The sequence below is a fragment of the Podarcis melisellensis genome, assembly GCF_964234715.1.
Source record: "Podarcis melisellensis genome assembly, chromosome: 6".
Classification (NCBI taxonomy): domain Eukaryota; kingdom Metazoa; phylum Chordata; class Lepidosauria; order Squamata; family Lacertidae; genus Podarcis; species Podarcis melisellensis.
The window spans coordinates 44,121,161-44,134,436 of NC_138538.1; the positions used below are offsets into that span (position 1 = coordinate 44,121,161).

Genomic DNA, 13,276 nt, shown 5'->3' on the forward strand with positions numbered 1-13,276 from the left:
AGTTTAAAAATGCATAAGTTGTGGGCTTACTGTACTAGATTGTGAGAGTTCATGGTATCTCACTTCCGAACAACATACAGTAGTTAAATCTATCTTGGTCTATTTTCTTGCATGCAGAAGTTCTTGACCAACAGCAATGATTTTGGTCTGTTCCTTTCCTCCACGTTCAAACTAATGGAGTGGGTCCCACTTTGAATCAATAATGTAATGTTATGACTTGCTTATACATGCAAGTTCTATTCAAATATAGGTTCAGGGGAGATACTGCATGACAAACAGATAAAACACTCTCAATTTTTGCTGAATAAAAAGTATTCTATATTGAGCATTTATGTCTCCCCTCCCATTAGCTGACCTAATAAAATGTAAGAAAACAAATGAATAAAGCATACAAACCAAGCAAAAAGTGTGCATAAGTACGTAAAATAATGAGTACACACAGATTATTCCCTAACAGGATCACCAAGAATTCTGACCTTACCAAGCAGCACTGATAGCCACAACCTAAACCATTTCCATCTCCACACTTGTGAGTATATTTTTTTTGCCTATGTTAATCATACAAGCATTAAGTCTTGGCAACACCAAGATATTTGAGCCTTATCCCCATTTTATTTCTAAAGAATCAGGAGAGTGATCACATGGAAGATAGGTTTGTTTTCTCCTGCTCTGGAGGACTCAAACCAATGGCTTCAAGTTACAAGAGAGGAGATTCGGACTTAAACATCAAGAAGAACTTTCTGACAATAAGAGCTGTTCAATAGTGAAACAGACTCCCTAGGGAGGTAGTGGACTCTCCTTCCTCAGAGGTTTTAAAGCAGAGGTTGGATGGCCATCTGTCATGGACGCTTTGGTTGAGATTCCTGCATTGCAGGGCGTTGGACTAGCTGACTTCCAACTCTATGATTCTATATGCCTTACGAGTATGTTTCCTTTAGCTGGGGAGGCTAAAGCAAGGTTTCACCTTTGTCTCTATGCTTTAATCTTCAGGCTCAAGACAAAGTGCACTTGATTTTAGGCATTACATGGTTAAATTCAAGCACCAGGAGTGTACTGCTGGCTGGTTTACTTTCAAACACACAGCACTTTTAGGGGGTGCATCTTTATGCTAAAAGTTCCATTCTACTAAAAGATCATCCATTTTTAACAGTTCAGAGTTTTGTGGTTTCACACTTCCTTTCAGCTGCAACAGATATTTTAGGCAACCACAGTCTCTAGTTTAACGAAGGCTTGCAAATTATCCAGCCACATGTAGGAGGTTATGATCTAAACCAAGGGTGGGGAAACTTTTTTACTTTCAAGAGACACATTCCCTAGGGAGTAAGATCTCAGGGAGTGCATACCAGCAATATACAGTACAAAGTTTTTTTTTTAAAAAAAATTAAATCTATTTATTAAATTTGTATAGCACCCTTCATCTGAAAGCAGTATACAAGGTTAAAGAACAAAGTGAACCTTTCGTTCTGGCACCTTCCGCCTGCCCCTTGCCAACTGCATGAAATTAGGCCAAGGTCCCCACTTGGTATAAAACAGTCATGAATGCAAAGCTGCTCTTCTTAGGAACAAAGGAAGCTTCCTAATACCATTGGTTCATCTAGCACAGTACTGTCTACACTGACAGGCAGCAGTGTTAGGGCTTCAAAAATGCATCTTTCCCAGTCCAAATTGTAGATGTGGGGCAGAGGTCTTCAACCTTTTTGAGTCCACAGCTCCCTTGACCAACTGCATTCTTTCTGCAGCACCCCTGTAGGGATCAGGAGCCCAGTTATATCACGCCTTGCCTGCAGAGCAGGCAGTCCCTCACCCCTTTTCAAACACTCTCCTTTGTGGAGTGTTCCCTCAGCCTCCTTTCTTCTCCCCTCTCCTTAGGAATCCTCTGAGCAGCTGCTGCCCTGGGTTTCTGAGCTGCCGCCCCCCCCCGCCCCAAAGCGAGGTGCCTCCTCACACTGCCCTACGGGGGCCTGGGAAGCACCCCTTGACCAGCCCCAAAGACACCATTCACCTAGGGAACTTGTAGCCAGGACTGCTGCAACAAACAGCTGTGCAAGCCTTTGGGAGGCAGAGACCTGAGAGGGCATCAGAGGAGGGAGTGAAGAAAAGAGGGACATAGGCCAGTGTTGCCCGTGGCATCCCTGACCATTATTCGAGGCATCCCAGGCTGCCACGGCACACTGATTGAAAACCACTGATTGGGCAGCCAAGGACCTCCACACACACTGCCCGGGCTTTGTGCCATTGAGCTATTGCCCTTCCACTGAAAATACTGCAATCTTCAATAATAGTTTGTGGGATTTATGGGCACTGAAGAGCCAGTGATAGTCAAAGAATTAATAAGAAATACAAATTTGTCCAAACCAAGGCAATTCACAGACGGGGAATAAATAATTTTTCCCAATTTCCAGCTTATCTAGAAGATACCTAAAGACTACCTATATTCTCCTCCTATTCCATTTAAATAGTATACTTTTAACTAGCTAAACACACCCATACCCTCCTTTTCTTAAAGAGAATACAACTGCTGACTAATTGCTCAATAAGTTGATGCTATCCTCAATGGAAGAGCTACGAGACCATGATACATCTTCCCTCCCCCCAAGAATGATGTAATCTAGGTCCGTTTGAAAGAGAACAGTAGAAGCCAGTTTTGCAACACTAAGGAATAAAAAAACCTGCTGTTGAGGCTGACAGAGGGAGGGAGGGAGAGAGTGACCTTCCACCTTTGGAAGGCAAAACGGACCTCAGGAACCCTCTCTGGGAGCTTCATGTGCGTCAGTGCATTTGCTGCATGTACAAGTGCTGTGCTGTCTGTTCCAACTTGTGGTGTTGTTGGCAGTCATCTGTCTTGAGAGACAACGGAGTACGCCTGTGGGGTGAAGTCAAACTGCAGCGTAAGCAGCACTGAAGTGACCTCCCCAGGGTGCAAGCCTGGGCAGTATGTCCTGGGCTGCCCAGATAACAAAGTAAAGATAAAAGGTAAAGGACCCCAGGACACTTAAGTCCAGTCAAAGGTGTCTATGGGGTGAGGCGCTCATCTCGCTTTTCAGGTCGAGGGAGCTGGGGTTTGTGCAAGACAGGTTTCCGGGTCATGTGGCTAGCATGACTAAACCGCTTCTGGCTCAACAGGACACCATGATGAGTGCCAAAAGAAGTACCATTTACCTTCCCGCCACAGTGGTACCTATTTATCTACTTTCACTGGTGTGCTTTTGAATTGGGAAGAGTTGGCAGAAGCTGGGACAGAGCAACAAAAGCTCACCACCGTTGCGCAGATTCGAACCACCGGCCTTCTGATCAGCAAGCCCAAGAGGCACAGTGGTTTAGACTGCAATACATTTGGCACCAGCTTAGCTGCAGGAGTTGCTGGAAGGTGTACAAGGCGCCATCCAACTGTTTTAAGGACTCCACTCCAGATTTGTGTAGAGTTTACTCCTTAGCCTTTTCTTCTCCCCAAGATACCCTGCAAGGCAGCAGAGGTTTGGGAGTTTTCCTTCTTCTGGATGGGCTACCTTCCCAGATTAGCAAGCCCCTTCTGCCCCTCATTTTCCTCTACAGCATGTGCAGAAACTGCCCCTTCTGCCCCTCATTTTCCTCTACAGCATGTGCAGAAACTGGCCCCACTATTGGTCTCATCTGCTCAACCCTTGGCAGGTTAACTTGAAGATTTATAGGGGCTGGGGAATGCTGGCAGCCAGCCAGCTCCATCACCTGCTCCCACTTTGGGGACTAATTGTTACCACCTACCTGAGCTACTTGCTCGCAGAATCACTACTTCATGACAGGTATCACACCAAGGACCTAGGTATGGAAACTCCAGGAAATGTGCTTTCACTTTTTGAACTTCAGCCTGTGACCTTCCCTTGTACTTCCCCTTCCCTCTTCAGTTTTGTTTCCATCAACCCACCAAAGCAGACAAAACACTTCCTTTTTTCTATTTCACTCACTCCAAATATTTCCTATAAGCCTTCTGGGTTTTGGAAAGATCGTCTTCAGAAATCATTGAGGTCTCATGAGTAACCAGGATGTTTACTGGCTACACATTATATTATAGACGACAAGAATCAAGGTTCAGTTTCAGCCTATTACAAAATATTGCATAAAATCTAAATAGGCCATTATCATAATCTACTATCTATTCTGGAAAGTGGTTTGTTTGTCCATTTGTTTCCCATAGCTTCAGACGACTCTTGAGATATTGTTGCCAAACACAGCATGAGGGTTCCTGAAGTTGGAGCTCGCAGTAGTAGTGAAGCTGCATGCTCTGGCACCGGGGGGGGGAGCGTGGCTGGTGTGTGTCCCATGGGTGTGGCATGCCGCCCCGTGGGGCATAGCGTGCATCCCAGGGGTGTGGCACCCGGCACAGGAAGGATGCTTGGTATGTGTCTGGGGGTGCCGGCCACAATGGTACCCCACTCCCCCCCCATTCCTTTGCCAGTGGCTCGCAAGACACCATTCTCTATCCAGATGGTGGACAATAATGTCACTTTTGACTTTTTTGGTGTAATGGATCCAAACTACGCAGATTTGGACAACTCTGAAGATATTGCTGCCCCATTTGATGGGACAGTTTCAGCCTACACGAATTTGGATGCCACTCGAGATATTGTTACCAAACTCAGCATGAGAATTCCCGAGCTAGAGGCAGGAGTCTTCATCTATATTTGGATGCTGGGCACCATTTTGACACAAGATAGCATGCCAAATTAACCCCAATTAAACACTAGCTCCCCTTCAAATTGATTTGGGACCAACTCAGGTTCTCCCTAGGTCAGATTAAAGTATTGAGTTAGTGTGTGCGCACACACAGTCTCTAAACACAGTACCTGATTTCCCCAGAAGCACTGGGTACTCCACACTAGGCCAATAAAACAGCCAACTTAAAATCCCAACAATGTCCTAAATAGGGAAGATTTTAATAGAATTCTTTCCTAGGCTCAATATGAATTCATTGCAGTGGTTCCACTCCTACTTTGTGAAGTTCAGAAGCTGACGCTATGGGATTATTGATCGGGCTCACCAAATCAACAAGTTGGGGTTCTTCTTGTTACAATTTCATTTTCACTTTTAACCAAGACAATATAGCGAATGACTGATACCTTTGCAGGTCTTTCTTTGAAAAACATTTCTTGCTTTGCTTACTGGAACGAGCCAAGCATTTCTGATGGGGGGGGGGATCAATCGCACTTCATTCATCCTGTGAAATGTAATTCTCTGGAAATGACAAATTAGCCCTGTTTAATTCATTTAGTTTTTTCTTCATCTGTGAAATGCAGTTTGTATATGGGATCAAAGGAAAGTCTGGAGAATCAGAACTACCAATTCCATCATCTTTCTTCCTGGTCCTCTTCTGCAGCAACGGAGTATGAAAAGCAAGCCACAGAATCATAGAGCTGTAAAGCTGTCAGTGACTCCCTCCAACCCCATGCAATATAGGAATATGCAGCTGTCCAATATGGGGATCAAACCTGCAACCTTGGCATTACCAGCACCACACTCTAACCAACTGAGCTATCCAACAATACACACTTATTTTAAGGAAGTTTGCATTCCTAAGACCCACGATAAAACTTCAGTACAAGCAGAATCCCGAAAGAAATGTAGTCACTATTCAATAAAAATGTTTGAAATTTTAAACATAGACTAAAATTGTCATTATATTTAAGAGATCACAATTCAAATATTTTTCAAGCCAGGGCAGAGAAGTTTATTCCGTAAGAAAATCTTTAGAAGGGAAAATGGTCTTAGCACAGTAAGCCACTCAAACACTGAGGTATTACATGAACTGAAAAAAAAGGAAATTAATCTAACCAGACTATTTCTCATCCTTAGGCTAAATACAGTATGCCACTGATCATGAGATCATGTATCATTTGATACTCCAAAGCCTGCAAGCAAACTATTGGTGAGAGTCAGTAAGTGACAAAGCAGCAATTCCTTCACATGCACATTGTGCAACTCCCCTGCCAAAAAAACCCCAACCAACCACCACCACCCTCGGGAGTTAAGTGATTCAACAGCAGAAAAGACTGACCCAGAAGCAACCAACCTGGGAGCCTGAATACTAAAAACAAAGTAAATCACTGTAACGGCCTGTGTTTCTATAGCAACTCTCCAATCCTGGTTTGTACAACACAGTAGGCTAAGAAAATGCACAGCCCCCCCCCCCCAAGCTCACAGTTGCTTTGCTCCATCCTAGTCCATTTTGCTTCTGTGCCACACTGAACGAAACCAAGGTTTGGCTTGTGTGTGGTCCAAACCCAGGCTCACAGTTAAGTTCTCTCCATACCATACTAACCATGGAAGCCCCTGCCTTGTAGAAAGTGCTACACAGAAGCAGCTTATCAACTCATTGGATGGATGAGGTCCCTTGGAATGGAGGACAGGTGATTGAGAGCCTTCTGATCTCTACCAGCTGTCCAGGATGCAGAGTTGTAAAGGGGAGGAAGAAGAGCCAATAAAACTGGGAATCTGAAAATAATAGTTTGATCAAGTCTTAATCTTTAGTAAAATATTGTTATGGTGATCAGCTTATGTTGGGTAGGAAGTAATTTTGATTCTGCCAGAGCAAAAAATAAATGCTTGGTAGGCTCTGCCTTCTCAGTGCACATCTGTCTTATCCCTAAATTTACCAGGCTCCTTCCACTTAGGAAGATCCAGTCAAAGGGTGTTTTCTGTCTTTCTGCTTGATCACAGGAGGCCCTCATCCTGCAGCGAAACACTGGCCTGTGAAAAGCATGGCAGACACTGGGAAGACTTCTTAAATCAGCTTATATCTAGTTATATGCTGCCTGCAACTAACTAAACCCTCTGTTTGCTGTCATCAGTGTTACTCCTTCATGATAAACCTTCTCCTACCCCACTCTTTCCCCATTAAATAGTTTCTAAACTGCAGACATTGGCAGCTTCAGCTTTAGGTTTTGTATTTTACCTAAGATAACTGCAGTCACAGAAAAAAATAGATACACAGTTTGCCTTATGGCAGGGAATATGTGTTTTGCAAGCCTCCCAGCTATTTAAATATATTATGACAGTTTTGATGCATTTTCCTTCATTCACTACCAAAATAAGAGCAGATGGAGAAACGAGAATTCCTAACTTAACAAGAGTGTACTTCTGTTTTGGTACAATTCCTTTAAAAGCAGCCCTATTAGTAATTGGTGAGTCACTGAATATATTTACAGGCTTGCTACAGACCAGGAACTTTAGTTCAAGTCTTTATGTGTTATTCTGCTGGATGTCAAATCTATATTACTTTCAGTTCAATCATATAAAAAGTTTCAAAATATCAGGATTAGCAGCTGAGGGCCAGTGCTTCAAACCATGGCTCAAGATATTTACTGAGCTTTATGCTGAATTTTCACAGACTACTGTTTTTTTCTACATAATAAAAGTGTCCGAATGATTTTTTCACACATTTATGCAGTTGCCACCATTGTTCATTTGTTGTGAGGGATCTACACACTTCTTTAACAAGAATATCACATTTTCACAGTGCTTGAACTGCAATATTATTTACCTGGGAAAGAAAAATTAACATTTTAGCTAGCAGAATTACAATAGATAGTATATGGATTACTGCTGTACAGTTGTCATCTTTCTGTAATTTGTTCTTCTTGGCTCTTTCACTGTTTGGAAGTTTTACTTCATTTTAGAAATAAGTTTATGCAAGTTACCTTTTGGGCTCTTGGACAGGGAGAGGCATGGGAATTTACTTTAAAAACAAACATGCACCTACTATCAATGACAGCCAGGAGTTCTCATTTGCACCCAAGGTACAACTATACCCATCCACCTATGCTACTCTGTGAATTTTTCAGTTTAATGTTGTTGCAATTCTTTATCAGATAAGGGCTACCATGTCTCATAGCACCACCACATGCCCTTTCTCCAAAAATACTTAAGAAGAAGAAGTGGATTGGGGTGGGGGAGATGAATATAGCATCCTGCAGGTAATTTCAGCTCTAAGCTGCCTTGTTTCACACTGATGGCCCCCTTGCTCTTTGGAACCTGAGGCAAGAAGCCATGGCAGCAGTCTTCCCTCCAGCTTCCCCCAGCATTTGTACATTCTCTTTTACCTGCCCCAGAATTCACAGCCATAGTTAAGAAGGGAAGGAGCAAAGGGACAGCCACATGGTTACAGCAATGCTATCCTTTCCCCCACAATGTGCAGGCTGGATAATGAAGAGCGGAGAGACTGCTGGAGTAAGGGGAAATAATGTGACCGGGGCACGTGTTAACTGATCATGTGGAAAAGCTTTAATTTAACGGACAGGCTCTTGCAAGTTGTTTCACGTCTCAGTTTTTGGTCAGTATTATAAACAAAAGGCACCTTCTTAAAGCCCCAAATGGGTAGGATTCTCAAATGTAAACTAGCACACCATATTTTGAATTAGCGCAGTTTGTCCTATGTTTTCCAACTTAGGCGTTTTCTATGTTAGTGACAGCCAGAAATATCATCAGCCTACTAACAAATAATGATGACACAAGTGAAATGTGGCATGAATATGTACTGTGTACAAACAACACAGATGGTGAATTTAGTGTTGGGCATGAGCCCAGATTTCCAGAGTTTCAACTGTATGCACCAGTAATTTGTTACTGCTCTTCCCTCAATATATTGAGGGAATATATATGGACTGCTCATCCTAGCATATGCTTTTCCTCAGATATGCTATATTACTTGTGCTGTCCTTGCCCTCCCCACACTCTAGAACACTAAGTACCTTGAAACAGATGTCTCCCTCTCTCATGTCACTAATCCCAAACGCAAAGGGAAAAAACGGTCCTTCAATTGTTTAAGACTCCGGTCGCCAGCAGGAAAATTATTATTTATTATTTACTTATTTCAAACAAGCAAGCCAGAAAGACGCAAGCTTCGGAACCATAAGAGAAGGTGTTCAGCCTTCACTGACTCTGTGCAAAATTTAAACTAATCTGGAAGAGGAGGAAGCCAAAGGAACATATTTTTTGCACACACACGATATAAAACAGTCGGGGAGGGGGGGATCATCTCCAAAATCATTATGGCCAGAGCTGAAGGATTAAATGGCAACATCAAAAGCAGGATTTCTTCTGTTGCCAAAGAAGGGACAGGGCAGAAAACGGGGAAGGCAGAAGAAGGGGGCAGACCCAATAGAAGAACAGACGGCAACAAATGGAATTGGGGAGGGGAAAGACGTGCACAAGAAAACAAACATTTTGTGGGAGGCAGATAATTGGGGGGTGTCCGTCTGGTGAACCTTTTCCCTTTCCCTTCGTGGCTTCTGCTGTCGCAAAGACCCTTGCCATAGAGGAAGGTTTCTCGGGGACCCGCACCCCCATTCGCCTCTGCCTGCCCTTCACACAGGCTCCTTTCCCCCCCTTTTTGCCTCCGCGCAACTCGAAGAGGGAGACCTGCAGGGCGTCCCCTGCCGACGCTCACCTGGACAGGTGCTTCAGGATCTGCTTCTTGAAGAGGCCAGCCATGCCGGGGCCCTGGACAGGACGAGGCTCCTCTTAGCGCCCCAGGTGCTCCATCACAGCCTCCCTCGCCGCCCGGCGCCTCCGCCGCTCCGGCCGCCTCCTGCCATCGCCAGTCCCCTCCCTCCTTCCCTCCCGGCCTCAGACGCCGACGGAATCCCGGCCACCACCGCGGCCAAGTCCGGCAGAGCCGCCTTCAGCCCCCGCCCGCCGGAGAGAGGCGGGACGAACACGGCGGCGTGGCAGCGCCCTCTGTTGGCTCACAGGGAGAGCAGCAGCAGCAGACGCAGCCCCAGCAACCTCCTCCTCTCCCTGCATGGTACCGAAGCTGCAGCCAAAACACAACATCCCCGCGGTTTCTGTCGTTGTGGGCAATATGGTGTTTTGTTGTGTTTATTGTTGGAGGAGGACTACCAGGAGGAATGGATGAAATTTAAAGACTATTTAGTTAAATATGTTAACTTAATTGGAAAAGCTTGCAAATATCAGATAAGTATGTAATGTGATGAATTAATATGTTTAATGCCAAATTTGAAAGAAAGACAGATGTTAAGTGATTAAGTTAATTATATAAGAATATTGGTTTTGGACTGTTAAAATGATAAACATTGAAATTCAACCAGGGGGATACAAGGAAGTCACTTAGCAATGTTACTAAGACTGGTTTAAATAAGGCTGCGATTTTTGTTTGTTTATTTATTTGTTTGTCTAAAAAACTTTTTGGAACATTAATAAAAAAATTTGGAAAAAATAATCATTCTTGTTATTGTTTTAAATTGGCCTTTGTCTGACAGGGAGGATGGATTTCTAAAATGCTCGAGGTCCCAACGGCCACTTTGGCTGCTGGCCAGGCGGGGTATAAATAAATAGATAATAATCATCATAGTGCAGTGTTTCCCAACCTTTTTTTGGCAAAGGCACACTTGTTTGATGAAAAAAATCTCGAGGCACACCACCATTACAGCCCCGTGACGTCAGCGCGCAGCGTCACGCCGGGAGGGACGCACGAAAGTGTAACTTTCAATTTTTTTCCCTCCCCCTTGCCGGGGAACCTCCAAGTGGGGTGTGAAGCGAGAGTACCTCAAGACCGAAACGCCTAATTCCTAGGGGGAAAGCATAACTGGGCGTTAACCGATCGCAAACCCTGTCCTAGCCCATTAACATAGGAAATTAACATATACAACGCGGCAAGACACCGGTTTTGGAATCCGTTCCTTCCCCCTCTCGTCTGCCGAGTTGGTCCCTGCCCCTCTCGCGAGACTCGCCACCGGGTCTGCTCTCGCGCACATAGCCCGGCAAGAGGGCGCCTCCCCTGCGCGCGCGCCTGAGCGCGCGCCTGCGCGCTGTGCCCCCTCCCTCCCCCTTTTCGGCCCAGCGCGCCGCCTTGACTGTTCGTGCGCCGCGCGTGTGAGGCGAGCAGGAAGGCCGCGTAGCCCCCCATGCAGGAGACCCAGGAGAGCCCGGCGGCCGCCGAGACCCCCGCCGCTCTGCCCGCCCAGGACGAGGGGCCCGGAGGAGGAGGAGGAGAGCCCGGCGGCGGTAGCGGAGGAGAAAGAGGCGGCGGCGGCAGCAGCAGCGGCGACTCGGAGGCCGAGCTGCCGGACGGGCCTTCCGCGGAGGAGCCTGAGGGGAAGAAGGAGCCGGAGCCCGAAAAAGGCGGCGGCGAGGAGAAGGAGGAGGCGGAGGAGGAGAAGCCGCGAAGCAGCAGCGGCGAGGAAGAGGAGGCCGCTGGTGAGCGTCGGGAGCAGCCGCAACCGTCTTCGCCTCCGGCCGCTGGGCCGCCTTCGCCGCCTCAGGAGCCGCCCGAGGTTGCCGCTGTAGCCGCCGCAGAGGAGCCGCCGGAGCGGCACACCAGGCAACATCTCGCGGCACACTACTGTGCCGCGGAACACCGGTTGGGAAACACTGTCATAGTGGGGCTCTCATGCAGGGCTGGCCCAAGACATCTTGCTGCCTGAATCAAAAGTCAAGGTTGCACCGCCTCCCGTGCCATGTACAAACGCCAACCAGGCTGTCAGATCCCTTCTACTTCATCACTACTGCCTTTCACTGCAAAGGTGGGCAGTTGTTGTTGTTTAGTCGTGTCCGACTTTTCGTGACCCCATGGACCAGAGCACACCAGGCACTCCTGTCTTCCACTGCCTCCCAGTTTGGTCAAACTCATGCTGGTAGCTTCGAGAACACTGTCCAACCATCTTGTCCTCTGTCGTCCCCTTCTCCTTGTGCCCTCCATCTTTCCCAACATCAGGGTCTTTTCCAGGGAGTCTTCTCTTGAGGTGGCCAAAGTATTGGAGTCTCAGCTTGATCTGTCCTTCCAGTGAGCACTCAGGGCTGATTTCCTTAAGAATGGATAGGTTTGATCTTCTTGCAGTCCATGAGACTCTCAAGAGTCTCCTCCAGCACCATAATTCAAAAGCATCAATTCTTCGGCGATCAGCCGTCTTTACGGTCCAGCTCTCACTTCCATACATCACTACTGGGAAAACCATAGCTTTAACTATACGGACCTTTGTTGGCAGGATAGTAGGCTGACTTAAGAGCAGGCACACATTCCAGCACTTTATCCTGTCACTATCCTGCTGCTGCTCTCAGATCTCCAGTGTTTGCAGCCCAATGCAGCTGCCTCACTCTGCCTGAGGATAGAGCCAGGATAGACCCTTTTAGCTAGCTCACTGTAATATTTACGTTTACTTTGAAGCTGCTGATTTTATAGCAGCTTGTTTTGAAAATCATACAGCTGGCACCTCCTGGTTTGGAGTATGTTGGATGTAGTTTTGTAATTGAATACACAGATCATTTTGCTGAATGGCTCATGGGGTGCAGCTGACATGGCAGTGCTCGTGTGATGCTCCAGCCCCTTCACCACAATTTTGCTCTGGTTGGTGAATCTCAAATTTTAGTGAACAAAAAGCAAAGCAGATCCCACAAGTCCACTCATCCCGCCCTAAGCAACTGTACTGCCTTAACCAATTAACAGAGCAATGTCAGCTTGCATACACAGTTCTGCTCACCAAGCTTTTAATGGTGCAAGCTGCCAACTCCCAATTGGATTTCAAATTCTGCAAGTATGGCAGGAATTCTCTAGGAAAAAGTGAAGGCTATACTGCTGAGAACACACTTCAACACTTACGAAAAGCAAACATGACTCATTTTAAGGCAGGTCACATGCTATTTTCATGAAGCAATTATCCACAACAAAAGGGTGTATAGTTGCCCACATCTGCTAGCTCAGCAGCCCTGGTGACTCCATATGTCCACATAAAAAAGCATAGGTTGTATCATAGCAATCTGCTTCTTGCACAACCAGAAGCTGTTAATGAAGTCATAAATACCCCACCCCAAACCAGAGATCACTGGTCTTTCACGTTTCAAGTAGTGTTAGGATTGCAGACAAATTTTCCATGAAGGTTCCCTTTAGGTTACAGAAGCAAATTGCTGATAACAAGAAGAATCCGGCTTAATATTTTACAGAATGCTGTTTTTAAATAGTTTTCCATTTCATAGTTTATTTTAATTGCATTATCTACTTGTCAGCCACCTTGCAAGGCTTTTCCCCTGAAAGGCAGGTTGTGGATGTGTGTGTATATATACATTACAGAAAAATAAATAAATAATAGTAAGTTTCTACTTGTTGGGAAATTTGATTTTATTGAAACCAAATGGTTTCACAGAGTGCTGTTATGCTATGTTTTTCAAAAAGATTAAATAGCACATTCATTTACAAATAGCATGTATTCTTCTGCAGCATCAAACCTTTTTTGAGTGTGCCATATGCAGAAAGCTTTTTTTATTAAACTAAAATCTCATATCTGCATTACGC

General features: G+C 45.5%; 1 protein-coding gene across 1 annotated transcript in view; it reads right to left on the bottom strand.

Annotated features, from left to right (window-relative positions):
* The window catches only part of BLTP3A (bridge-like lipid transfer protein family member 3A), a 56,267-nt gene extending 46,640 nt beyond the window's left edge, over positions 1-9,627 (bottom strand). The window contains exon 1 of the mRNA XM_081915536.1: positions 9,419-9,627. Coding sequence (XP_081771662.1) covers positions 9,419-9,462 — 44 coding nt within the window. The 5' untranslated portion in view covers positions 9,463-9,627. The remainder of the gene's footprint in view (positions 1-9,418) is intronic.
* Positions 9,628-13,276: the final 3,649 nt, after the last annotated feature.